Here is a 24515-nt window from a genome sequence, read left to right as displayed (position 1 = left end):
TAGCAAAGCTCATAAATGAATAAGATATATTACCTAAGATACATGCTGCACAAATGAGTCCCAGAATCCTGATTTTTCCCCTGGGTAATTGCCATCATTTTGTCTATTTCAGTTCCATTTCTGCACTGCCACCTTCCTTCAATCTTAATATATTCTACTTTACATTTCGATGGGCAGACCATAGACTTCAACTCCCAGTGGACATATACAACTAAATTAATAAGGATGATATTTATAAGAGGAAAATTCATAACAAGGGGCAGGGCTAAAAGGCATCTTGTAATACTGTAATGGAATACCCAAAGACTGGAACCAACTTACCTGAAGTGATAAAGTCACTTCATGACCACTATGGTGTCAGTTTCATCAAAGAAGTTAATGTGGAGGCAAAGAAACTTTATTACGTGCCCTCGTAGTCCATATTTTATTTCCACTGAAATGTGAAGGAATTTTTCAAATCCAAAAATGATAATAAAGTTGACTGCATACTAAGGGGATTTCTTTAAACTGTATTTCCTACGGCTCCACGCTGTGATGTCAACCTTTATAGATCGGGCAGCCATCAGGCACTCCCAACACAGATTCATGATGTATAACTCTATGCTACTGTACTAATGTACACATACACCATAAAACACAAAACAATCTAAAATGAGATGAAACTCTATACAAGTTCTAATACTTTCTGCCCACACTGCAAGGGACTATCTGACTCCGCCCCAACCCTGCCCTGGGGTGTGCCCACCCTACTTTGGAGACCACCTCGCTGTGAGGCTGTAGATTACAATATTTGCTTTCCTATGCAAATCACTTGAGCTGTTTACTTCCTTGAGAACTGCAAACTGCTCGGATGAAAATGCAGCACAAAGCCAGGTAACGGGTTGGAACAGGCCCCAGAAAATGTGCCAGGGGAATAAGCTTCATTCAAACTTCAGCAGTTTTCTGGGCAATGCATCCAGACCAAATAATTATTCTTACCTTATTTTCCCCCACCTATTTAAATAATCACTTCATCTCCTTAAGTATGAAACCAAATCAAACAAAAAACCACCCCCGAATTTAAATCTTATTTTCTTAGACTAACGATCCCTGCAGACTTGTCTGTCTTATCTCGCTCTGGCAGTTCCACGTACTGCCATGAGCTTCACGCAGCCTCTCTGACGTGGCCTGAGTTACCTAAAGAGTTGCTTAAGGAACATCTAAATGCACTGGGGTCTACTTGGGGAAGTCTAAGATGCTGAGGGGAAGGAGAGGGTAGTTCACAGCTTGGGACAGTGGAGAGAGGAATATACAACCCGGGGGAATTACGGATCAGTACGAGTTCCTGCCTGCTTTGGGTTGGTGGTGGCAATAATACAGCTTCTGCAATAACCACACCAGTCTATATACCAGGAACTGATGTCTGCGAAGGCAATGAGAGCCAAAGTGTGCAAGCAAGTCTGTGTTCACAAAGGATGCAGAACGGGCTCGGGGGTCTCTGCTTCCAAGTTTCCCACAAGCAGCACAACCACCATAGCTTCCCTCCCCGTGCCCCAGACTGCAGGAAGGAGGAAGGCAGTTGGGGGCCTAGAAGCTCTCTTAGGAGCCCTGCCACTCTGGGTCACGTCTGGAAGTTGCCATATGGCTAACAAAGGTGTGTGGTCGAATGGGCTGCTTTCTACAGTGGCCACCATCTTTCAAAGGTTTGCTTTTTAAAATCTGGGTGAGCATCAGAATCACCTGGGAAGCTTCTGAAACTAGACCCCACTCAGATCTGCCAAATAGGCTTCCCGGCGTGGAACCTGGGGATCGGACGATCCGCCTAAACCGCACCCTCCCTGTGCGTTTTAACATACACGAGAGCATGGAGCTACCTGCGTACATTCACGCGTCTGCTACACACAGCTCTTGCCCTCACGTGTTTGAAATGCGTTCACCTTTTCCTTCCAGGCCCTTTTGCTTTTCCCTCGTTGCTGCCTTGGCTATAACATGACTTGTCCAGGGGAACAAGTTTGCTCTCAGCAGAGCTCAGCGATCTTCTCTCTCACCGAGGATTTCCAGCCTATAAAACAGCAAGTATGGAGCAGCGAACCCCCCAAGGTTCCTGGTGGCTCTGACACTGTATATGACTACGTACCAGAACCTGCATCTTGAGACTCGAGGTTCCATGCTGTCCTCCCTGGGGCCTTCTTGGCTAGTCTTTTCACTGACATTCCACCTACTACTTCACCAGCTCCCTGGGGATAGTCAATCCTTTGTTGTGGTTGATTTGTTAAAAGTTCCCTTTTCTAAATTCCCTTTCTAGCTGCTAGCAGCTCTGGAAGCTTAACCAAACAGAAAATAAGAAATCTACTCATTTGTTAATGAGGTGGTTCCACTAATGTCCTATTTTAAGGAAAGGGACACTGTTCTCCCAGTGCTATACTTGGAATGCTTGGAAAAATGATCTTGTATACACTGATATTTGTATATCAGATGGAAACTCCCAAAAGGGAGAGGCAGATACAAACAATAAATGCCTACTATGTGCCATGCCTATTTAAAATTCGTGGTGTGCTGGGCAAGACGGGCAAGTCAATGGAAGGTAACTAAGCCTTATGATGAGGGGCACACAGGAGCATTAAGGAATGAGAGAGGGAACATGAACCGTTCAACTTTCTGCCCACCTGTCCAACCATCCATCCATAATACATATTGAGAGCCGACTGTGAGCAGACCTGACAGGAGCCCTGTCCCCATGGATCCTCTCCTCATGGGGAGGATGACATTAAGCAAGCAGTCATATGTATAAATATGTCTTTACAGTCTGTGTTAAGGGTCATGAAGGAAAATACAGTATGTATTACAGGCATGAAGGATATGCATGTCCAGGAAGACTTCCTGGAGGAGGTGAGTCCTAAAGTTAGATAAGTAGAAAGTGGAAGCCCAGGGAGAAGGAAGGACTGTTCCTGACCCAGGAGCAGATGGAGGACGTCTCTAAGCAGTGGCTGCCCCCGCCCTGTGCTCAGAGGGACCCTGAGACGCAGCAGCAGAGCCACCCGTGCCCATATGAGCAGCCTGTCCTAACACCCTCCCCTCGAGGCTTTAGTAAAGAACATCTGCTCCCCTTACAAAAAGCTTGGGGAGTCCTGAGCCAGTGTCTCTCTGCATTAATAGTTTTACTCTGTGAAGACCTGATTTTTCAGTCAGACACTAGGACCTTCCTGTTTTAACACTAATCGCAAGTTTACACTCTTGGTGTTCTCTGTTCCTTGCATTAGCCTCTAAGTTCGATTCACCAGAAAAATCTAGCTCAGGCCCCAGACAACAGACAATCCCACACTCTGACTTCACCAGCAATGGCACCCTCAGACACTGCACTGTAAGCCCTCAGGGCCCAGGCTCTTTCGGAAGCACTTAAGAGCCAACACTTTATCACGTATTCAATCCAAATAAAACACAAGAGAGGGGCTTCCCTGGTGGCGCAGTGGTTGAGACTCTGCCTGCTAATGCAGAGGACACGGGTTCGAGCCCTGGTCTGGGAAGATCCCACTAGATCCCACTAGTTGCGGAGCAACTAGGCCCGTGAGCCACAACTACTGAGCCTGCGCGTCTGGAGCCTGTGCTCCGCAACAAGAGAGACCACGATAGTGAGAGACCCGCGCACCGCGATGAAGAGTGGCCCCCGCTTGCCACAACTAGAGAAAGCCCTTGCACAGAAACGAAGATCCAACACAGCCAAAAATAAATAAATAAATAAATAAATAGAATACCATGGCCAAAAATTAGAAAAAAAAAAAAAGAACAAAAAAATAAAACACAAGAGAGCCTCTCCTTTCTCTCCGCATATAGACGAACATCTACCCCCAGGATGCTGACTTTTCCAAAAGACTGTGATTCAGGTTCTCACACCTCAGGGTTAAGCCATCAACAAACGAAGAATCAAACACCAACATCAGACTTACAGAATCATAAGATCCAGTTTGGCTCTTCTTTTCTCCTTTTGAGAGGTGAAGTCCTTTATTCCTTCTTAAACCCTAATAACCCCAATGTTCTCCAAGATTTTCCAAACCGGTGATTCCAAAAATGTTAGAACTGATTCCCTTGATGCCAAAGGAAGCCGGATACAGGTCTGCTGATTGATGTGCTAAACAAAATCTTCCCAGCTGAGCTTTGACAATTGCAGATTTGGCAACAACAATCATTACTTCCATTTTTGTTTTGTTTTTGTTAAATACATAAAAAGGGAAAGACAGGTTCCTAATCACTTAAGAGGTATCACCCATTGCACATCCTGTTATATTAAAACTCTTCTTCCTCTCTTCAATTTAAAAAGAGCCACTCCCTCAGAAGGCCAGATATATTTTTTTTCCTTAAAAACCTCATTTAAAAAAAGATGAAAAAAAAAAAGATGAACTAGATGCAAACTATTATATATAGGATAGATAAACAACAAGGTCCTACTGTATAGCACAGGGAACTGTATTCAATATCCTGTGATAAACCATAATGGAAAAGAATATGAAAAAAAAATGCATAGCTGAGTCACTTTGCTGTACAGCAGAAATTAACACATTGTAAATCAACTACACTTCAATAGTTAATTTAAAAATAAAAATAGATGAACTATAATTATTTACACTTGAGAAAGGATACTCACTTTTTTCAATAGCTAATAATAATGCATGTGCCACTCATTTTATTGGCGGGCTCTAAAGTTCTCAAATGTTAGCCTTAGTCCAAATCACCGGGAAGGCTTATTAAAAAATTTTTTTTAGATACCACCTCAGAGTTTCTGATTTAGCAGGTCTGGGGTGGGACCTGAGGATTTTTATTTCTAACAAATTTCCAGGTGATTCTGACGCTGCTGGTCTGGGGAACTTTGAGAACCACTGTTCTACAGATACATTTATGATTGAGAAATATGTACTGAGTATGTATTGAATACAAGGTACTTCATTGGATACTGGGGGTCCAACGAGGTATACCTGACTTCAAAAGTTTATAAATATAAGTATTTTCTTTCTTCTCCCAAAAAGATATGTAGCAACAAATAAATAGAAAACAGCAGATGCTAAATGCCAGGTGAGCAGTGATTAGCAGATTTGGGAGAGCGCCAGGGAGGGCTGTGTGCACGCACATGCATGGTGTGTGTGTGTGTGTGTGTCTGTGTGTGTCTGTGTGTGTGTGTGTCTGTGTCTGTGTGTTTAGGGCTGCCAGGAGCATATACAAGAGGCAAGGCAGCACAGGCAGGCTGGAGCCAATGGCTCCACGTTAAGGAGTTGTGATTGTAACTTCACTGTGATTGAGACCCACTGGAGGACTTCAAACGAAGTGACATGGTCAGATTCTCACTTAAAAATTGTCACTGCAGAGCAGAAGACAAAGTGGAGAAGAAAGCCTTGAGAAAGAATGGCCAAGCGGGCGGATCGGGACCGCAGTCGGTATGGGGGAGGGGACTAGACTCAGCTACTTCTGCGACCAGGCTGGCAGTCTTTAAGATCGGGATGTCTGTGGGAGGTGGAGGGAGGGAGGGGGAGGGAGGGGGAGGGCCCTCCCTCTGAAGCCAGACCCCCTGAGATGGATGACAATCACGCACGTGCCTGTGGGATCTCCCTGTCCCATCCTTGCTCCCTTTTTCTTGCCTCTGCGCCTCACACTTGATGTTCACCACATGCTTCTATTCTAAGCACGGCCCGAGCTTTTCGAAAGGAAAACCTCATGGCTGTGTCCTGTAGCCATGAAGAGCTAACTCACAAGGGTGCTCATGGCAGATCCTGAGCGTTTGTATTACTTTTGCTCCACCTAAGTGCTTGCAGCGTCCACGACTTACAGGTGCAAGAAGAGTCAAAGTCAGAGTGGAACTCGGCTGCAGGTTTAATCATTATCATCTGGGAAGTAAAAGGCTTTGTGACTTCACTGATTAAAACAGTACCAGGTTTCTTTCGTTTCAGTGGTTCGATAGTGTTTAAAAATGATAAAACAAAGAGTCTTGGATTGTAAACGTAGAACTGAAACATTTCTTTTTCTCAGTAGTTCAGCACCTCTGGAAGGCCCAGCAGGGCAGACCCTGGGCAGATTGTGAAGGTGGGAAAATGTCGTGTGCCCACTTCCTGGCTCTGCAGGGCTCTGGCTCACACCCGGGTCGTCTGGCTTGAAACCAGAGCTCAAGAGAATGGCTGACAGATGGTGGGCGTTCAGGCAAGGGTGACGAGCCAGGGAGGAAGCCCGATGTCCCCTCTTCCGTGATGCTTTGTGAGGGGGTGCAGTGGAAGGTGAAGTGGGGCGAGGTGGTGTCCGGGGCACAAAGAAGGCAGAACTAACTGTCAAAGCAGGATGAGTGCTGGTTTCTCCACCAACAACAGTGGATTTGGGATTTGCGTACGAGAGCTGGGGGTGACGTGACGGAGAAACCCAGAAGTACGGCCCTGAAACGTGTGTACTTGTGGGGGACGATTGCTCAGAGTCATTTGTTTCTCCTTAAAGTCAACCTAAAATTTCCCAAATAAAGTGTGTGATGACAGAATGCACTGAAATTCCTTTGGCAAAATTGCAATAATAAGCATACACAACAATATGTGATTAATTGGTAAACTTTTTAAAGATAATGTTATCGGTGATGATGGGACCCGGGCACTGCTGGAAGTGTAAATTAGTAAATAAGCACTTCTCCTGCTACAAGATATCTAAGCAAATAAGAAAATGAAAAATGTGCACAGAGCTACATGGACAAACATGTTCTGTACAGAATTCTTTACAATTTTAAAAATTAAGTATACATGTGACTGATGTAAATGGAATTTCTGGTAGAAAATTAGTAAAATAAATTACGGCATATCCATGTTATAAAATATTAGCCGTTACAAATCATGTTTCAGAAGACCCTTTAATGACATGGGGAAACGTTCAGGATCATATCATTAAGACCATAGCAAGTCTCACAAGTATGTTAATATAAGGTCAATTAAAAATATATATGTGCTTAAGAAAAAAAAGTCAAGTAGAAAGGCATAGCAAAATGTTAAAGACGGCTCTCTTTGAACAGTAGGATTGTGGGTGATTTGTATTGTCTTTTGCGGGTTTTTTGGGGTCAAAAAACACATTTATGTAGTGGAAACATTACTTTCGGAACCAGAACAACTCATTTAACTTATAATTTAAATTATAATACATTTATAAAAAACATGATAAATTTATAAAACTATAGTAAGTTTAAATTATAATTTAAATAAAAACATGTAACATGTAACACATTTAATAAATGTAATGGCCCATTTATTAGAGCAGTATTTAGTGTAAGAAAATTCCTAGACAAATAATTCCTTGGATTTTTTTTTGCAAGAGATTATGAATTATGAGATTAAAAAATATATGCGGACTATAAGCTCTCTACAGACTACTGTGCCACATTACTGGCTCCGGGCTTTCTCAGAGGAGGTGCAGGTATGTTGCAGAGATTTCCTCTCTTTAAATCCTGAGCTTACTTAGCTCTCCATTGAACACTGGCTGAGCTGGGCAGGGCACAGTTGCCAAGCAGGGGGATCTGTTCAGCAGGGGCAAGCTCTCCAGACTGTGGGCACGTGAGGGGAGAAGTTGTGGGCTGGAGCCGGGCTGGAGAGCCACGTCTGGTTAGAAAGGTGGGAATAGCGGAGTCAGGCTGGAGTTGGGAGGTCTGCTGGCTGAACTGCCACACGCTCCATTCCCCTTCTGTACAGAGGGTGACTGCTGCACCAACAGAGAACGGCGAGGGCAGGGGAGGGCACAGGGAGGAAGGGTGGGTAGACTCAGAAAGATCGTGGCCTTAAAGGACGGGTGGACAATAGCGGGAGAAGAGACACATGACACTCAGCCTGTTCCAGGCTTATCCATGGAGCGTCTCTGTAGGTCATTCCTATAGGGGCGGGAACGTGGATATTGCCCCATCAGCCCTCTGAGGCTGCCATGATACAGTCAGCTACGAGCCAGGGCTGTAACTGTAATGTTTATGGTGGATAAACCTAGTTAGATTTTGTTGTCATTTTTTCATTAGTTTTCAGTGAATGCTTGTCCCGTTGTTTGTTTCTAAATTTATTTAGTTATTTATAACTCAGCACCAGATGTACTGGCTACGTTCTAGGGATTCACTGGGAACTCAAGCCAGTCATCGCATTCCCACATCTCATGGAGTTCACAGTTGGACGAGAGAAACAGATTTTAATCAAATAATCACAAATCTAAATGTAACAAGCAGTTCAGGGGAAAGCCATATGGTCTTGGTATGAGAGCTAAGAGATTTAATATAGATTGGATATATTCTGGAAGTTTCTCTGAGGAAGTAACACTAAAGGATCCAAAAGATGAATTGGAGACACAGAGAGATCAAATGTATGGACACCAAGGGGGAAGGGTGGGGTGGGATGAATTGGGAGATTGGGATTGACATATATACACTATTGATACTATGTATAAAATAGATGGCTAATGAGAACCTACTGTGTAGCACAGGGAACTCTACTCAACACTCTGTAGTGACTTAAATGGGAAGGAAATCCAAAAAAAGAGGGGTTATATGTATACGTATAGCTGATTCATTTTGCTGCACAGCAGAAACTAACACAACACTGTAAATCCACTATACTGCAATAAAAATTTTTTAAAAACCCAAAAAACAAAAATGAATTGGAGTCAGTCAGGCAAAGAGGATTCCAGAGAGACAGAACAGCATTTGCAAAGGTCCTATGGCAGAAAAATGTACGGTCATCATGAAGGACTGCAGGAAGGGCAGTGAGCTTGGCGTGAGGTGAGGCCCAAGAAGTGGGCAGAGGTCAGTCAGGGAGACAGTGGAGGTCATGACCATTAGTGTGGTCTCTATCCTTACTAAAAGTAAAATTAAGGGAAAAAGTAAGGAAAAAGTGGCTACTGAATGGTGTCATAATACAAAGAGGCGGGAATAATCACGCAGTTGTCTTTAAACTGTTTACTTTAACCCCATCCATTCAGCTCTGATTGACCTGCTTTACAGGTTAGTCTTCTGAGAAAGCTTTCCTTTGAGGGAAAAGCTGTTGGAACAGTGTTTGAAATCAACAATGGGCCTGTACAGGACCTCTGGGAAAATTACAAAAAGTACCACTTCTTCAAGATGTTTTCCTTCTTTTACTGGAAAATTGTCTTAACATACTGATTTTCTTAGAGCAAAACTCTTTACTGCCATCTTCCAGAAAACTGTCCGCATAAACATAAAAGCCTATGATGTTTACGATGTAAATGGTGCTCCCTTAGATGTGGCACCTTTGTGCAGTCCACAACCTGCACCACCATACTCAGTGGCCCTGGAATTCCCGTGATCATAAAGAAAGGGGAAAAGTAACTTTTTCTTCCTTAAATTCAAATAGCATATCATGTAAATGGGAAAAGTGATTTTCTTTTTTGTCTTCTAAGGCAGAGGTCCCCAACCCTTTGGGCACCAGGGACTGGTTTCGTGGAAGACAATTTTTCCTAGGACGGGGTCGGGGTGGGTTGGTTCAGGCGGTAACGCGAGCGATGGGGAGCGGCAGGTGAAGCTTCGCTCCCTTGCCCGCCGCTCACCTCCTGCTGTGCGGCCCGAGTTCCTAACAGGTCGCGGACTAGTACCGGAGTTTGGGGAACCCTGTTCTAAGGCCTAATTATAAAGCAAGACTAATTTCCCAATGCTTACCCATGCTGACTAGGTTCAGTGCTGATGGGAAGGAGTAAGGGTTCCAAATGGCAGAAAGAAAGCACTCTCCCCAGGGCTGGTTGGATGGGGAACAGTGGCTAACAAGGTTTTACACTAAAAATGACAAATCTACCAGATCTGGGATACAAAGAGGAGACCATAGAGCCGCAATGCAACCACAGTTAACCACAAGCCCTCCTGACTCTGTGCCAGACCACGCCGGGGAGTAGCCCACAAGGGCGTGAGGCATCACAGGCTGGGTAAGGAAGCGCTATGAGCCGTGGGAAAGTCCTGATTTCATGAAAACTGGGAGACACATCTATACAACTTCACCTGAATGGGTTCTGTGTTATTTTAACATTCCACTTTCAACCAGACATCTCTCAGTCTAAGTTTAAATTCACAAACGATAGTTTTCAAACACTATATCAAGAAGTAGCAATAAAATCCTTGTATATATTATTAGACTTCTTAGAAATTGATATACGCACTGAACTCAATACCCAATTGCTCTTGTATTTCCAGTGTCAATTCCAGTGTCAATTTTTTTTTTTCTTAAATAAAAAGTAGTACCCTCACAGATTTTTCTGGATGATTCTGACAAAAAAATAAAAAGATGCACTCTGGTCCTCTCCCATCCTGGTCTCGACCATACTATCTCAAGCTTTTATCTCTGATCCTGGCACCCATGTCCTCGGGAAAACATCGTCCCAGCAGAGTAGCCCGGGAAAGCACAGGCACACTTACTGCTCCCTGGACGGAAGATGATCCAGTTCCTTCGTCCTCGTCCCCGTCCGGCTCCTGGTCTTCGTTGTCAGTCCAAGAGGACACGTCCTCTACCGAACTGGTCAGATCAGGCAAACTCTTAGATGTTAGCCTGAGGAGGTCCTCTGCAGAGCTTTCCTATGGGGACACAATGAAAGGCCCACGAGTTACCCCATGATGTCAAGGTCAAGGTCAAGGAAAACCTAGCTAAGTCAACCGTGGGTGGTCACGTGCTCCCAATCCAAAGACTATGTGGAGTGCAGGTTCCACATTTCCAGGGGTGCAAGGTTACCTCAAATGTCAGGAGTATGGACCCAATTCAAACCCAGACCATTTTTTTTCTTGATGAATCTGTGTTTCTTAGGTGAATGTTTCCATGGGCAATCTAAACTCCCTGAACTTAAGATCCTTTGATGCCCTCCCCTGTCTTACTTTCAGGATATAGTTTAAACTCCCTCATTGGCAGGCTAACATCAGAGATTTGGCCTCTGCCCAGCTCTCCAAACTCACCCCCCTCCATTCTCCCCTCCCTTCCATTCAAGCTGTACTGACTTTCAAACACGCCGGGCTCCCCCCTGCCCTGTTGCCTTTTCCACCAGCAGCTCCCCTGCCTAGACCACCCTTCCTCTCATGACTAAGGCCTCTCTGGGCAAAGCTTGAGCATCGTCTCCTGCAAGCCTTCCTGGATCACCTCTGGAGGCATTTGCCTCTCCTTTCCCCTCTAATGTCCTCTACTGTTTATCGCCTCGCTGTGTGTGTCTAACTTACTCATCTATCTCCCCTGCTTGTCTGAGAGTTCCCCAAACCATGTCTACTCAGTGCAGTGTCCCCAGGCCTAGCTCAGAGCTCAAACATCCACCATATCCTCCTCTCCCTCATTGCTCATCTCACAGGCCCATGGTCATTAGAAAGAGATTAGATTGTTTAGTGAATTACAATGTCAAAGTGGAGACTGATAATGTCTCTGCAACGAAAGCAGCCCTTGAACAACTTTTAAAGGTCAACAAAAACACATGGAATCAGACTCCATTAAGATTAGACTCCAAAGGGGGCTTCATGAACACAGCCCTTCCTTCCTACACACAAATAAGGTCAGAATGGGTTGAGGAATGCAGGCGAGATCAGTGAGACCATGTGACAATCCCAAGGACAAATGAGGCACACACAGGAGCCGAGAGCTCTCCTGGGAAATGACACAGCACGTGAGGCCAGGGACCGGGGCTGCAGGGCTGATCTGAGGCCAGAAAAAAGGAGCAATGTGTCCCCTCCTCTTTCCCCCATACCAGCAATTTCTACAAGGAAGGAAACACGTGGAGAGTTTTGATCATCATATTCCTTGGGGGTTGACAGAAAAGAGAATAACAAAAAATACCCATCTTATACAAGGGACGTTATAAACTACTACTGAGTTGGCATCTGGTGACAATGTCATTTGTTACTAGTTTGATGCAGTTTCCACCTTCAAGGTACCTGAAGCTCATTCATTTTAGATCAGTAATTTGTGAACACCATACTTTTAGACCTTGCCTGAGGAAGGGAAAAAGAGTTATTAATGAGAAAATGAGTTGAGTCCTCTTCTGTGATGTCAATTCTGCTCAGCTATTAATAGAAAGCTTTAAAAAAGTGAAAGTCCCTTGGGGGCTTCCCTGGTGGCGCAGTGGTTGAGAATCTGCCTGCCAATGCAGGGGACACGGGTGCGAGCCCTGGTCTGGGAGGATCCCATGTGCCGCGGAGCAACCAGGCCCGTGAACCACAATTACTGAGCCTGCGCGTCTGGAGCCTGTGCTCCGCAACAAGAGAGGCCGCGATAGTGAGAGGCCCGCGCACCGCGATGAAGAGTGGCCCACGCTTGCCTCAAACAGAGAAAGCCCTCGCACAGAAACAAAGACCCAACACAGCCATAAGTTAAAAAAAAAAAAAAAAAAAAAGTGAAAGTCCCAACTGCTGTGTAAATTTCACAATAGCCACAGGATGGAATACTCCGCCGCCATAAAAAATGCTGCTCTAGAAATTTATTTCCTGATGTGGAAAGAGTTCTTATAGTATGTTACTTACCGAAAAAGCAGGTTAAAAATAATATGTAAGAACCGTATTAATAACAGATGTAATAATAAACTGGATACAATACTGTGTGATAACCATAAAGGAGCACATTTCTCCAAGCGTTCTCTGTGACCAACTACATTGTTCAGAACCCTTTATAGTTCATTGAATCTTCCGAACATCCCGTGAAGCAGTTATTGATTCTCATTGTACAAGTCAGACTTCAAGGGATGTAGTAACTTGCTCAAGATACACAGCTTTCAAAGGGCTGAGCTGGCACCTGAATCCTGGTGGGACTGCCTCCAGGTGCACTGTCTCCTTGTGTTTGATTCCATTTAAAAGAAAACGTGCGTGTATTTGCACACACATATGCGTTCCTGTCTGGAAGGACACGCCAGTTAGTGGATAGTTACTGTTGGCGGTGTCACAAACATTTTATCTTCTTTTTCTTCTCTATATTTTTTCTGGGCTTTCTACATTAGATATAATGAATACATATTTCTTGTTAATAAAAACCAACAGTGAAACAAAAAAGAGAGAGAGCACGAGAGAAAGCTGTATTGCTATGCACGTACTTCTAGGAATATCAGAACGAACTTGGATATTCTGAGTTTATTCATTCAACAAAAACTTTCTAAGCTCCTCTGTATACACAAATGACATATTTGTGTGGAAACATGAGACACCCTCTCCAGAAGAAAGTAACTGCTATATCTCCAAAACAATGCCTTAAAGTTTTGTGACAAGGTGACGATTATCTGCAATAATGAATTTAGATTTTTTATTACTGCTTATATTCAGTTAAGTCAAAAGTTCCTTTTTCTTTTCTCCCTCTCTTCAAATATAAAGGCAGAAACAAAGCTTGTGGATGACTTGGTCTTGTGGGATGAAGAAGAGGAACAGATGCCCAGAGATGCCTAAAGACTGACTTCTTTTTTCTCCTCCATGGATGAGCACCTTGGATGGTGTAGATTAAGTTCGGGAGCAAAGAGCAGGCAGCTGCCGTAACAGCGTACTGCCTAGCTGTAAATGGAGCAAATGGGAAGGAGTGAAAGGAGTCGCAACTCTGAGGACTGGGTCAGCCTTAGGGCCACAGCTCAGGACAGCCGGCCAAGAGTCAACGAGTTGAAAAGCAGAATGGACGCCTGTTCCTCAGCTCTGGATGCTGCTCAGCCCTACAAAGACCCCAGCAAGTGTCCCTAAATGTCCAAGCCTCTGGCAGGAACACATTACCTTTTTCTAATACCATTGGCTCCGGTGTCCTTTATATCTTATGCGACTAAGGGGCAGCATGAAACTCTGAAGTCCAATGAACCCAGGATGAAACTTGCTTCTGTCACCCACTGCTGGTGTGACCTCTGGGCAAATTAATTAACCTCTTACATTTTAGCTTCATCCTCTGAATAAAATGAACGAATGGCTCTCTCATGGGATTTAAGAATTAAATGAGATAGTAGGTACGAATTGCCTGGCACCCAGCGGAACCCAATACAGGGGAGTGTCTTTCTTCCTTCAAGTCAGTGAAAATATTGGTCAGGCTTCAAAATCTGTTTTCAGAAATCTCATGTGTGCCCCTTAATTACCCATGAGTGGCCCCTTTTTGTTTTTATTTTATATTTTCTTTGTGTAGTATGTTTGTGGATAATGGCTGACATTGAAGAGACTTCCCTTCCTCATTTTCCAACTAGCAGGAGAAAGAAGTCAGCACAGAAATAAACGTTTGGGGGACATGTATACCACCTGTGCAGAACCCCTGTGTTCTTAAGCTGCAGGCTGTGGGGAGGTGGGCCGTGCAAACATAGGACTGTGTGTGGTGCGTGCGTGTGCGTGTGTAAGAACCGGCAATGCTTTCCAAACTCCCACCACATCTGGCCAAATGAGGAATTTGTTTCTCCTTTCCTCACAGCCTTCCCCTCCTCGTGGGATTCACCAGGCTGACCAGGAACATCCCTAGCTTTGCCCCTTCCCCACCCCTAGGGAGGGGATGCCCCACGGCATCTCTGGGAGCGGGGGAGGGGGCCTGTGAATGGAGAGTGTCTCAACTCCTGCCTCCAGGGCCTCCGTGTCAGCTCCTCCTGCCAAGTCTTTGCCAAGGTTCTATATTCTGGTTGGAAACCTAAGGGTCTAGGTCAGGGACTTGGGGTAAACGGTATAAAGGGAGGAAAGCCGATTTTTCAGATGGCTCAAAATACTCTTCTCATCTATTTATTAAACACTCCCCCAGTAGGCAGTAGACCGTGCAATCTAAGAAAGAAAATATATAAAAACCTGTAGATGCTGGGTTCAAAAATCGCATCAGGGATAACCGGGGGAAATCAGCCATCCCGTCAAGAGCGTATTGCTGCAAAGGGTTAAGGACTGGGGGGCCTCACACCCGTTCTCCCGTCAGCTGGCTCTGGGATAAGCCCGTGGCTCCACTGCACAAGCCCCCGAGCCCTGTGGGCCCCTCCCTGGTCGCATCAGCAGCACCATCTCATCAGACAGTGGAGCAGATCCCAGACAGCCCAGTTCCTCCCCTCCTGCCACACAGCTGGGGCATCCTGCCGCCTCTACCCAGTTCTCTAAGGCTGGCGAGAGCCCGGGGAGAAAGCAGATGGGGGCCCGGACCTCAGCACTATTTTTACACGCTCCAGGGGTGGGGGTGAAAGAAGCCCCAGCCCGAGGCTGGGTGACGAAGAAGTGGCAGCGAGACGGAGGGGACAGACAGACACCACTGGGCGTCAAGAACCAGGGTCCCGGCTGCACTGCCGGCGGCAGCATCAAGGCCTCCTCGAGACGGGAGCCCCCGCGGAAGCTCTGCCTCGCTGGGTCATTTGTAAAACTGAGGAGGAGGAAGAAGGCGGGGTGTGGGGGGACAAGCGGGGTTCACGAGGCTTCTTCCAGCAGCAACAATCTGTGCTGCGGGGAGCCCCGGCAGCCCGGAGCCTGCCCACGGACGGCCCGAACCCCCTTCCTGCGGGACCTGGAAGATGCGCATCTCCCGCCCCCCTCCCACCCCTGCTGTCCCACTGACTTCCGCATCTCCTCCTTGGTTTCCCCCTGGACCAGTTGCTACTCTGTCCACCCTGTCTCTCCTCCTACCCTCCCATTCTTCCCTTTTCCTTAGTCCTGTTATTGCTTTTCCATCTCCTAGATATACCCATAAAGACCCTTAAAGGAAGGCAAGATGATTAAATGCCCTTTAGCTCAGGGCCCCTTGTGGGCTCGTGCCACAGAATCATGGCTATTTGAATGGCCCAAGGTAAAGGCAAGTACGTGTGTATGTGGGGTGGGGGGTGTCATACATGGGGAGGGCTCGAAACCAAATCCACCACCACCACCATTTAAAATATTTTACAAAACAAACAAAAACCACCTACCTTGCTGGCCACCACCAGCTGAACCACTCCGGTGGCTGAGCGAAGAATGGCCACAGCTTCCTCGTGGGAGAGCCCGACTAGTAAGTGGCCATTGATTACCAGCAGCTCATCTCCTAAGGACAGTCTGCCATCCCTGAGGAAACGGAGATGGGAAAGAAAATCCCTCGTCAAGACGTTCTGGGCTGGAGAAGGGCCATCTTCCTGGAGCTGGGGAGGGCTGTGAGAGGGGACAGTTAAAAATGGGCTAAAGAGGAGAAGGGACAACTGGAGACAGCTGGGATGGGACTGCTTCATCCTTCCGTCTGCCCAGTTAGGGGACTGAGGAGCGGCACGGTTTCAGATGGTCGTTTAGTAACAAGCACCATCTCAAGTTACCACCATATCCCACGTCAATGTCAACGAAACGCCTTCCTTCCAAGTGGAGACGTGATAGAGGAACCGAGACCCCAAGGCTTTAGGATAGTTAGTCGTTCTTTTCTCAGTCCTACCTGCCACCCTGCCCTTGAGACTGAGTCATCAGCTGAGTCTGTGAGCTGAGCCCCAAAAGAGCAAAGGTATCCTAAGCTCACCAGGAATCCTTCTCTAACCCACGTCCCTCCCTAGGTGACACACCCTTGCCCAGATTTCCTCTGTGGCACCTGTGGCACTACACCATGTGTGTCTGTAACCCCGCCCCCGAGAGTTACAGGGCCTCGAGGGTAAAGTCTCACAATGCCTCCTTCTTCTTTGTGTCCCTACAGCCAAGCTTCATAAGCAGAAGGATGAACAGAAAAATGAACAAAGAAACTGCCTAAGTTACTGCTTGCTGTTGTAGGTATCAGGCCTGGTGTGCCACACAGGCGTACAAACATGTTCTATTTCTTTATTTCCTTTAAATTAAGTGAATGACCTGGAGTTTCCTTCCCACTGGGCTGGCAGGAGGCCCAGTCGTCACGGGGTCTGCCTGCCCTACAGTGGGTCAAGGGTGGCAGACTGTTACAGAGCACCGGGCAGGTCCTGTCAATCATGGTGGGTTAACAGTGTGTGGGTTCCAACTGAGCCTCCAATGGCCTGGTCTCCCATGACCCCAAAGCAGTCAGAGGCTTTTCATCTGCATCGCTAAATATGGGATGGGAAATCTGGTGAGGCTGAGAGACCCAAAGCCCAGGATTCCACCATCCCCTCTGAAGGCTTTACATCAGCATCCAGGATTGGGTGGGACCCATGCTTGTCTCCAACACTCCCAGATTCACCCCACTCTGTTTCTCTCTAATCTATGCACTCTCTCCTCCTTGCTTTGTTTCAATGAATTGACCAAGTTCTCTATCCTCCCCCCCTCACCAGTCCCTCTCTGTGTCCTCTAGGGCATGCATCATAATCTTTTCTATGAATCTAGGCTTTAACAGAAGACAGGAGGCACCAGAGACTCTGACAGCCTCTGCTTTCTCTTCTTCAAAAATCCCTAAAGCAGAGAAATGCTAAGAACCCCAGGATGTTGTTCAGGATGGAAAGAGAAGGGAAGAGGAAAACCACAGAGAACAAGCAAACTGGAACGTCAAAGAGGTATGTGGGTGGGCACTCTGGAGGAGAGGGATTCAGGAATACAGGAGAACGTAGTGGTTTGGGCCAGTGTCCCTGGGCTTACTTACCCACACCACCATCAAGATCATCCCTGCCCCTGTTCCTTTTATTTCCCTCTTTAATCCCACATTTCTCATCTCCAGTTATTAACTAGAATGCCCCACATATAAATTAAATACCCAGACACACACACACACACATCTAAGCTAAGGCTGTAAGAAAATGGTGAGACCCACTAGAAACAGCTCACATGGAAAATAGAAAAGAACAGTTCTACATAAGCTCATCTCTGAGCACAGGAATTTCCTAATTGCCAACTTTCCAAAGACAGACTAGAACCTGAAACCTAGGACTAATGGGAAAATGGCTATCTCATGAGAGTTCCTTAAAGCATCCATCATTTGGGCAGTGTAATGATGCTCTTCTGCATACAAACTATCTAAGGTCTTAATCTTTCAATGATTACTGCCACCCAGATAACTGACACCTGCAGTTGATCTTATTTCTACTTGAGTTATCAGGATCGTACTCTCTACTTAGGGGACTGATGAGCATGAAACACCTTGATAGTTTGCGCCCTGGTCCTCTCTTTGGTATTCTGTTCCTCAGACTAAATACCTTGAGCTCCTTCAACTGTGGCTCATGAGATACGTTTCTGAGAGCTCCCTCGGTCTCGAGCAGGCCAATACTGCTCTGGTTTGCCATCTCCCCTTAGCGTCAGGGTACCTGGACTGAACACTAATTCCAGACTAGATTCACCTCCCTCATCAGTGAAACTCTACCTTTATCCACCTACTGTATACATATGGACATCCAACATATATACACGTCCCGCTGTGCTTTGCAAATAGTAGACGCCCTATGTATACAGAAGCAATTAGCTACATGGCAAGAGCATACCTTACATTTGGGGACGGCTACATCCCTCTAACTCAACATGGACTTCTTCTTTGACATGCTCTGCCTAAGCACTGTCCCTCTTCCTACTTCCGATGACCGTTCAGGTTAAAAAAGAAGCTTTAGAGTGTGAATTGTTTTCAGGTCACAAGGAGAAAATTCACATTTATTTTTCCCCCTCCACATCTGCACGGCAGAGACACACATATCTAAGTGAGTATCAAATCTGGATAGACCCGACGGATCCAGACACGGCACACGAACTGTGGTCACGTTTAAACCCCATCACTTTCCCAAGTCATCAGCCATAGTCTCATGGGAGTGACGATGTCAGGGATGTGGTGTTCCAATGCGTGGATAAGGAACCACGTGTCACAAACATCCCGAAAGTCAGGATAAGTAACATTCACTTGACACTCAAACTGGATTAGAAAGAAATCTAATCTTTCCTTCATGGTGTGGCAGAGCTTGCAGTAGCCCCAGCAATTAACCATTTCCTGTGCTCAGAGCGGTGTTTAATTAGAACCGCTCGGGCCCGATCTCCTCCTGTGCTCCAGCATCATCCTTGTAAACTGTAATCCCCAGTGCTCTGACCGAACGGAAGAGTCCCGGCACCCGGGGGAAGGGGAGGGGAGGACAAGGAGGCAGAGAAAGGGGAGAGTTATCTAGTCACCTGTGAGCGGCACCTCCTTCCTTCACTTGGGTGACAACGATAGCGTGAGGTGAGCGCTTTGATCCTCGGCCTCCACTAACCTGAATTCCCAGCCCATCCGATTCTTTAAGCAGCTCCATCTTCCATATCCGGCCAACTTCCTCCTTGGAAGAAAAAGTGAGCACAATGTGAAGTATCTGGACAGACACGCACCACTGTCAAAGGAGAGGCGAGCGGGGAGGTCCAGCCAAGTACTTATCACTTGTCGACAGATAGCGCAGGGGACCACCGATGAGAAAATTCTGTGGGTTGGACCAAAGTCTCGAGCTGGCAGCGCTGCCCAAAGCAACCTTCTGTGATGACAGGAGTGTTCCCTGTCTGCACCATCCAATAGGATCCACCAGCCACAGGCGGCTACCGAACACTTGAAGTATGGCTGGTGGCAACGGAGACACTGAATTTTTAATTTCATTTCATTTTAATTAAATTTAATTAGCCATCTGTGGCTAGTGGCAATGACGTTGGACAGCACAGCAAAAGTGATTTGCGAATTTCCTGACCAGGGTCCTGTTAAGTAAAGCTCTTTTGCCTGGAACCCCGATACCACTACGTGTATAAATACTGGCTGTGCCTGGGTTCCTTTTATTTACAATGGCTACTAATTGATAAAGGAGGATGAAAGGAAGACAGAGGTAGGTCTTGGTGCGAGGAGACTTCAACTAGTCTGAGCCAAGCTCTGCCACTTGGTACTTACGAAAGTCACGTAAGGCCTGAATACCTCAGTTTCCTTGCCTTTAAAGGGACTTCCCTGGTGGCGCAGTGGATAGGACTCCGTGCTCCCAGTGCAGGGGGCCCAGGTTCGATCCCTGGTCAGGGAACTAGATCCCATATATGCATGCCACAACTGGGAGCTCGGATGGCGCAGCTGGGGAGCTGACGAGCTGCAACTAAGGAGCCCCGGAGCCACAACTAAGGAGCCCAGCTGCTGCAGCTGAGACTTGGTGCGACCAAATAAATATTAGAAAAACCCGAAAACAAACAAAAAAAACATATAACTATTTAAAAAAAAAAATAAAGTGGGGTTAATTATTAATACTTCCAGGTCTGGTGTTAGGATTAAAGGAGACGTTTATGGAAACAGGCAGCAGTGCTCCTGACATCTAGTAGATACATAATAAATGTTGATAGGTAACCATGTATGACTTACACATGCATATCGTATATGTTAAAAACATCACATTGAATTGAATCTCAAACTTCCTTAAAATATATGAATGAGATCTTGGGTAGGAGAAACCAAAACAGGAAATTCACCGATGAATCTGTGATCAACTTCTGCACGCATTGGTCGGTACACTATTTAAATGTATTAAAAAATGCTTCAACAACTATAAAAATCTACCCCTTTTATTTTATTTATTTATTTATTTATATTTAGGCCACGCCACAGGGCTTGTGGAATCTTAAATTCCCCGACCAGGGACTGACCCTGCGCCCTCGGCAGGGAAAGCGCGGAGTCCTAACCACTGGACCTCCAGAGAACTGCCAAAGATCTATCCTCTTCAAAAACTAATAAAGGTGTCTAAGTCCTCTTGATTGCTAGTAGCTTTTCTGCTCTGGTTTATTCTCCATGTGACTCCGTATTTCACGCCAAGGACACAAACATACACCCACTGCAAAATGTTTGATAACTAGCTGCTCAGAGAAATGAAAGCAAAAGCTTCTAAAGTGATTTATTTGGGAGTCTGACTTTAGGCTCATCCCAAAGTCCTTGTTGGCTCCAGGTATATAGGTAGGGGTCACAATGCATTCCTCAATTTATAAAAGAAAAGCTATGTGTTTTCTCCATTCATCGTGAAGGTCCAACGGAACTGTGAAGGTCCAATACAAAGCCAGTATCTCCCTAAAAATAGGCAACCTGCCCATTCAAGCTTCTTGCAAAAGAGGAAAAATGTGAAGCATTTAGAAAATCTGAACTGCATACTGTCAGCAACTAAAATGCAACGGTAAAAAAAGCAGATGTTGAACGGTCACTAATGTGCAGCAACAGGAACATCTAGGGAAATTATTACCAGACAGAGACCTGTTGGGCTCTTTTCCTTGCCCAGCGCAGCTCACGGGGGCTCCATGACTCCAGCAACACGCCGTGGTGCCAGCTGTCTCCTCCATCCACTGACCACAGGCCCACAAAGCCTGTCTGGCCAAATGTAACCGCAGAAGTCACTGGCTTTTCCCACAGTAGTTCATGAACTTGTCAGCAATCCCTACACCATCCCATCGTCTCACTTTGGACTCCCTGGGTTTTGGTTGTTTGCCTCTGACCTCTGGAACACCTTTCTCTCTTTCCCATTTAGAAACAGCCTTCCTGGCCTTCAGAGTCTCTCACAGCTCCATGACTTCCAAGGAGCCATCCTTGAGAATCAGTGCTACCACGAGATAGCAACCTTCAGTGCTTCCACTACACGAGACCCTGTGGCTATCGGAGGACCCCGAAGAGAACAAAGGCAGGGGTGCTCCGGTTAGCTGTCATCCCGGCGCGCCGGGCATCCCACAGTGGCACGTGGGCCAGCCCTGTGGCCTCATGGTGCAGGTAACAAATGAGAGCCGACGGTTGCTTGACTTTTTTCCTTGGAAGATATGCCATGGCTCCTGGGGTCTTGAAGATGCGGGACAGTGTTCCTCCCTCCCCCAGTACAGAAAAGCTGTAGAACTCTTTCCCAAGAACCACACGGACCATTATGAGAACCCAGAAATAAGAAAACCCCTTTGGTTTTAGCCCAAATTAGTTAAAACCTATCCATCCCTATTACTAGTTACACCATCATCTTCTCCCGTCCTACCCTTCTTTTGCTAAACAGAACATGTTAACTATGGCTCACAGAGGATGTGCCAATAATTTTTAAATGCTTAGAAATAGTACTTGTGACAAGAAACATGCAAAACTACATTCACGGGGAAAGCAGAATGGCCTAAATGTTGACCCTGACAGAGGAGTTAAAGACAAGAGCACCCACATGCCCACTCCACACCCCTGTCCCTGCCCAAGATGCACACAACTAGTTAAAAGCAAAACAAAAACAAAACACATATCTAATAGAAACGGCTTCAGAGGGCAGAAATGACCAGTCTGTAATACAGCCCCCAACTACACTAGTCCAGAAACAGATTTTCTTTTATCCAATAATATGATTTTCCCCCGACAACAGAGAGTAGAAACTATAAGGGGAGGGCTTCCCTGGTGGCGCAGTGGTTGAGAATCTGCCCGCCAATGCAAGGGACACGGGTTCGAGCCCTGGTCTGGGAAGATCCCACATGCCGTGGAGCAACTAGCCCCGTGAGCCACAACTACTGAGCCTGCGCGTCTGGAGCCTGTGCTCCGCAACAAGAGAGGCCACGATAGTGAGAGGCCACGATAGTGAGAGGCCTGCGCACCGCGATGAAGAGTGGCCCCCGCTTGCCGCAGCTAGAGAAAGCCCTAGCACAGAAACGAAGACCCAACAAAGCCATAAATAAATAAATAATTAAAAAAAAAAAAAAAGAAAGAAACTATAAGGGGAGAATTCAAAGAAAATGATGCAAATTTCCTCACCCTGGAATTTCTTGATCATCTAATGAAGGAGCTCTGAGGAACACAAAGAGAGGCAGAAACAGGAAGAGGCAGATGTTATCGGTCTCAATTGTACAATTGTCAGTAGTAAATCTAGCTGCCTACAGCTGAAAGCAGCGCTCGGTTAAAAATAAAATCAGTGTCTAAAGTGTATTAGCCTAAAGCTGGCACCGGCCAAAAACCAACAGGCCAACTTAAAAACAATAATGTCAAGTATATTTCCAACTGCCTCCTTACAATTCCACTTAGGTATCCGCTACACGCACCAGTAGGATCAAAACAGGACTCTCCTTCTTTCCCACCTCAGTGGGAATAGCAACATCATCTACTCGCGCTTAAGAGGATATGCAAACCAAAAACCCATGAATTGTCTTTGATTTATCCTTCTATTTCCTACACCTAAACCATGAGAGAGACCTAAAAGCTCTATTTGCAAAACAGATACACATTCATCTACCTCTGCTCCTCTTCCCTGACACCACCCTCGTCAAAGCCACCAGCATCTTTAGCTTGGGTTATCACAGTGGCCTCCAATCTGGTCTCCCTTTTTATGCTTTACCTCTCACAAACCACTATTATCCATTACGCATCTAGGGTAAACGTTAAAAAATATATATATATAATGATGCACTCAGCTTAAACCTTTCGACAGCTCCCCACTAGACTTAGAATAAGGTCCACACGCTTCGCAATGGCGAACATGAACCTTTGTAATCTAGTCCCATCCACATCTTCCACGTCACCTCCTAGTCGTCTCCCCATCACTCACTGTGCTGCGGTCTCTCTGCTCCTGGAATATTCTATCATTCCTGTCTTACAGCAGCTGCATGTGCTAGTTCCTCGCCGGAAACATTCTGACCCCAGACTGTGCAGGGCTGCCCTTTCCTGACACTCAGTCTTTAGCTGCAACATGGCCTCTTCAATGAGGTCTTTTGCCGACGACACCCAATATCAATTTGCCCCCTGCCCATGTCACTGCGGGGCCATCTTTCACGTCACTGTTTTACTTTATTTATCGTACTTATGGTCAGCCTCTAACATTCTGATTTATTTTCTTACGTATTGCTTGTGGCCCCTTATACGTGACAAATGCCGCAGGACAGGAACTTTATCTCTCATTTACAAATGGGTTCTCCAGCAGCTAGAACAGTGCCTAGCACATAACAATACTGCATAAATGTCACTGAATTAACAAATAGAGAATGTTTATCCACTAATCCTAGGGTTCTTCAAAGTTATTGAGACTGACGTTAAGAAGTTTGCCCAGATGGGAGACCTGCCTGTTTGCCAATGTTCAGCGCGTGAACACAGATCCAGTTGTAGAGATGATTGAGTTCTGAAACAGATCCTGTCTAGACAGAGGGCTTGGGCCTTTGCTTCCTTTTACATTGGCTTAAAGGGCAATGAGACTTTGTCAGCTTGTTGAGAAAAAGCCAAACCACGCAAAATTGGACGCTACGGACGTCTGTATTAATGTTGTCAGAGTGCTACCCTTTCCTGTAAACCGCCAATTACTGTGTGAGCTCACACGTGCATCTCTTCACGAAGGCACACAGAGGGATTTATTTACCAAAACAGGGGTGGTACATTAAAGGGAGCGGCCTCGGCAGCATTTAAATGACCTCATCTGCTAGAACCCAAAATAAAATTTTACAACAGCATCTTTGCCCCAAATGTGAGAAGACACATCATCCAACTAGAATTTCACTGCAGTAAATGCTCTGGCTCCAGTTGCAGCCCTATTTTGAGACTGTTTGCTTATCCCTTCTTACTTAGAATGATCAGTAAGAAATGAAGAATCATGTCATCATAATGTCAGAGTTGAAATCCCTTAGTCATCAGACCAAAATGCTCAGTGTGTAGGTAAGAAAACTGAAGCTCAGAGAAAGGACATGGCAGCCTGAAGGCCACAGAGCTGGGAATGGAAGAACCAGGGCTGGAACTTGGTGCCCCATCTCTCAGGCCTGGGGCTCCCCTGTGCCTTCATTAATAAATATCTAC

General features: G+C 46.0%; 1 protein-coding gene across 7 annotated transcripts in view; it reads right to left on the bottom strand.

Annotated features, from left to right (window-relative positions):
• Positions 1-24515, bottom strand: part of PDZD2 (PDZ domain containing 2) — a 373404-nt gene that overhangs the window by 70548 nt on the left and 278341 nt on the right. For 5 of the 7 annotated variants that reach the window (XM_059916168.1, XM_059916167.1, XM_059916169.1 and 2 more), the window contains 3 exons: positions 18929-19071; positions 15799-15931; positions 10379-10534 (listed from right to left, as the gene is read on the bottom strand). In XM_059916168.1, the coding sequence (XP_059772151.1) occupies positions 10379-10534; positions 15799-15931; positions 18929-19071 (432 nt within the window). Of the gene's footprint in view, positions 1-10378; positions 10535-15798; positions 15932-16508; positions 16557-18928; positions 19072-24515 lie in introns of those variants that run through there. The other 2 variants (XM_059916172.1, XM_059916173.1) reach the window with 2 other exon arrangements.

This window comes from Balaenoptera ricei, chromosome 3, assembly GCF_028023285.1.
Source record: "Balaenoptera ricei isolate mBalRic1 chromosome 3, mBalRic1.hap2, whole genome shotgun sequence".
In the NCBI taxonomy this organism is placed as follows: domain Eukaryota; kingdom Metazoa; phylum Chordata; class Mammalia; order Artiodactyla; family Balaenopteridae; genus Balaenoptera; species Balaenoptera ricei.
This window is presented reverse-complemented; position numbering and strand designations above follow the sequence as displayed.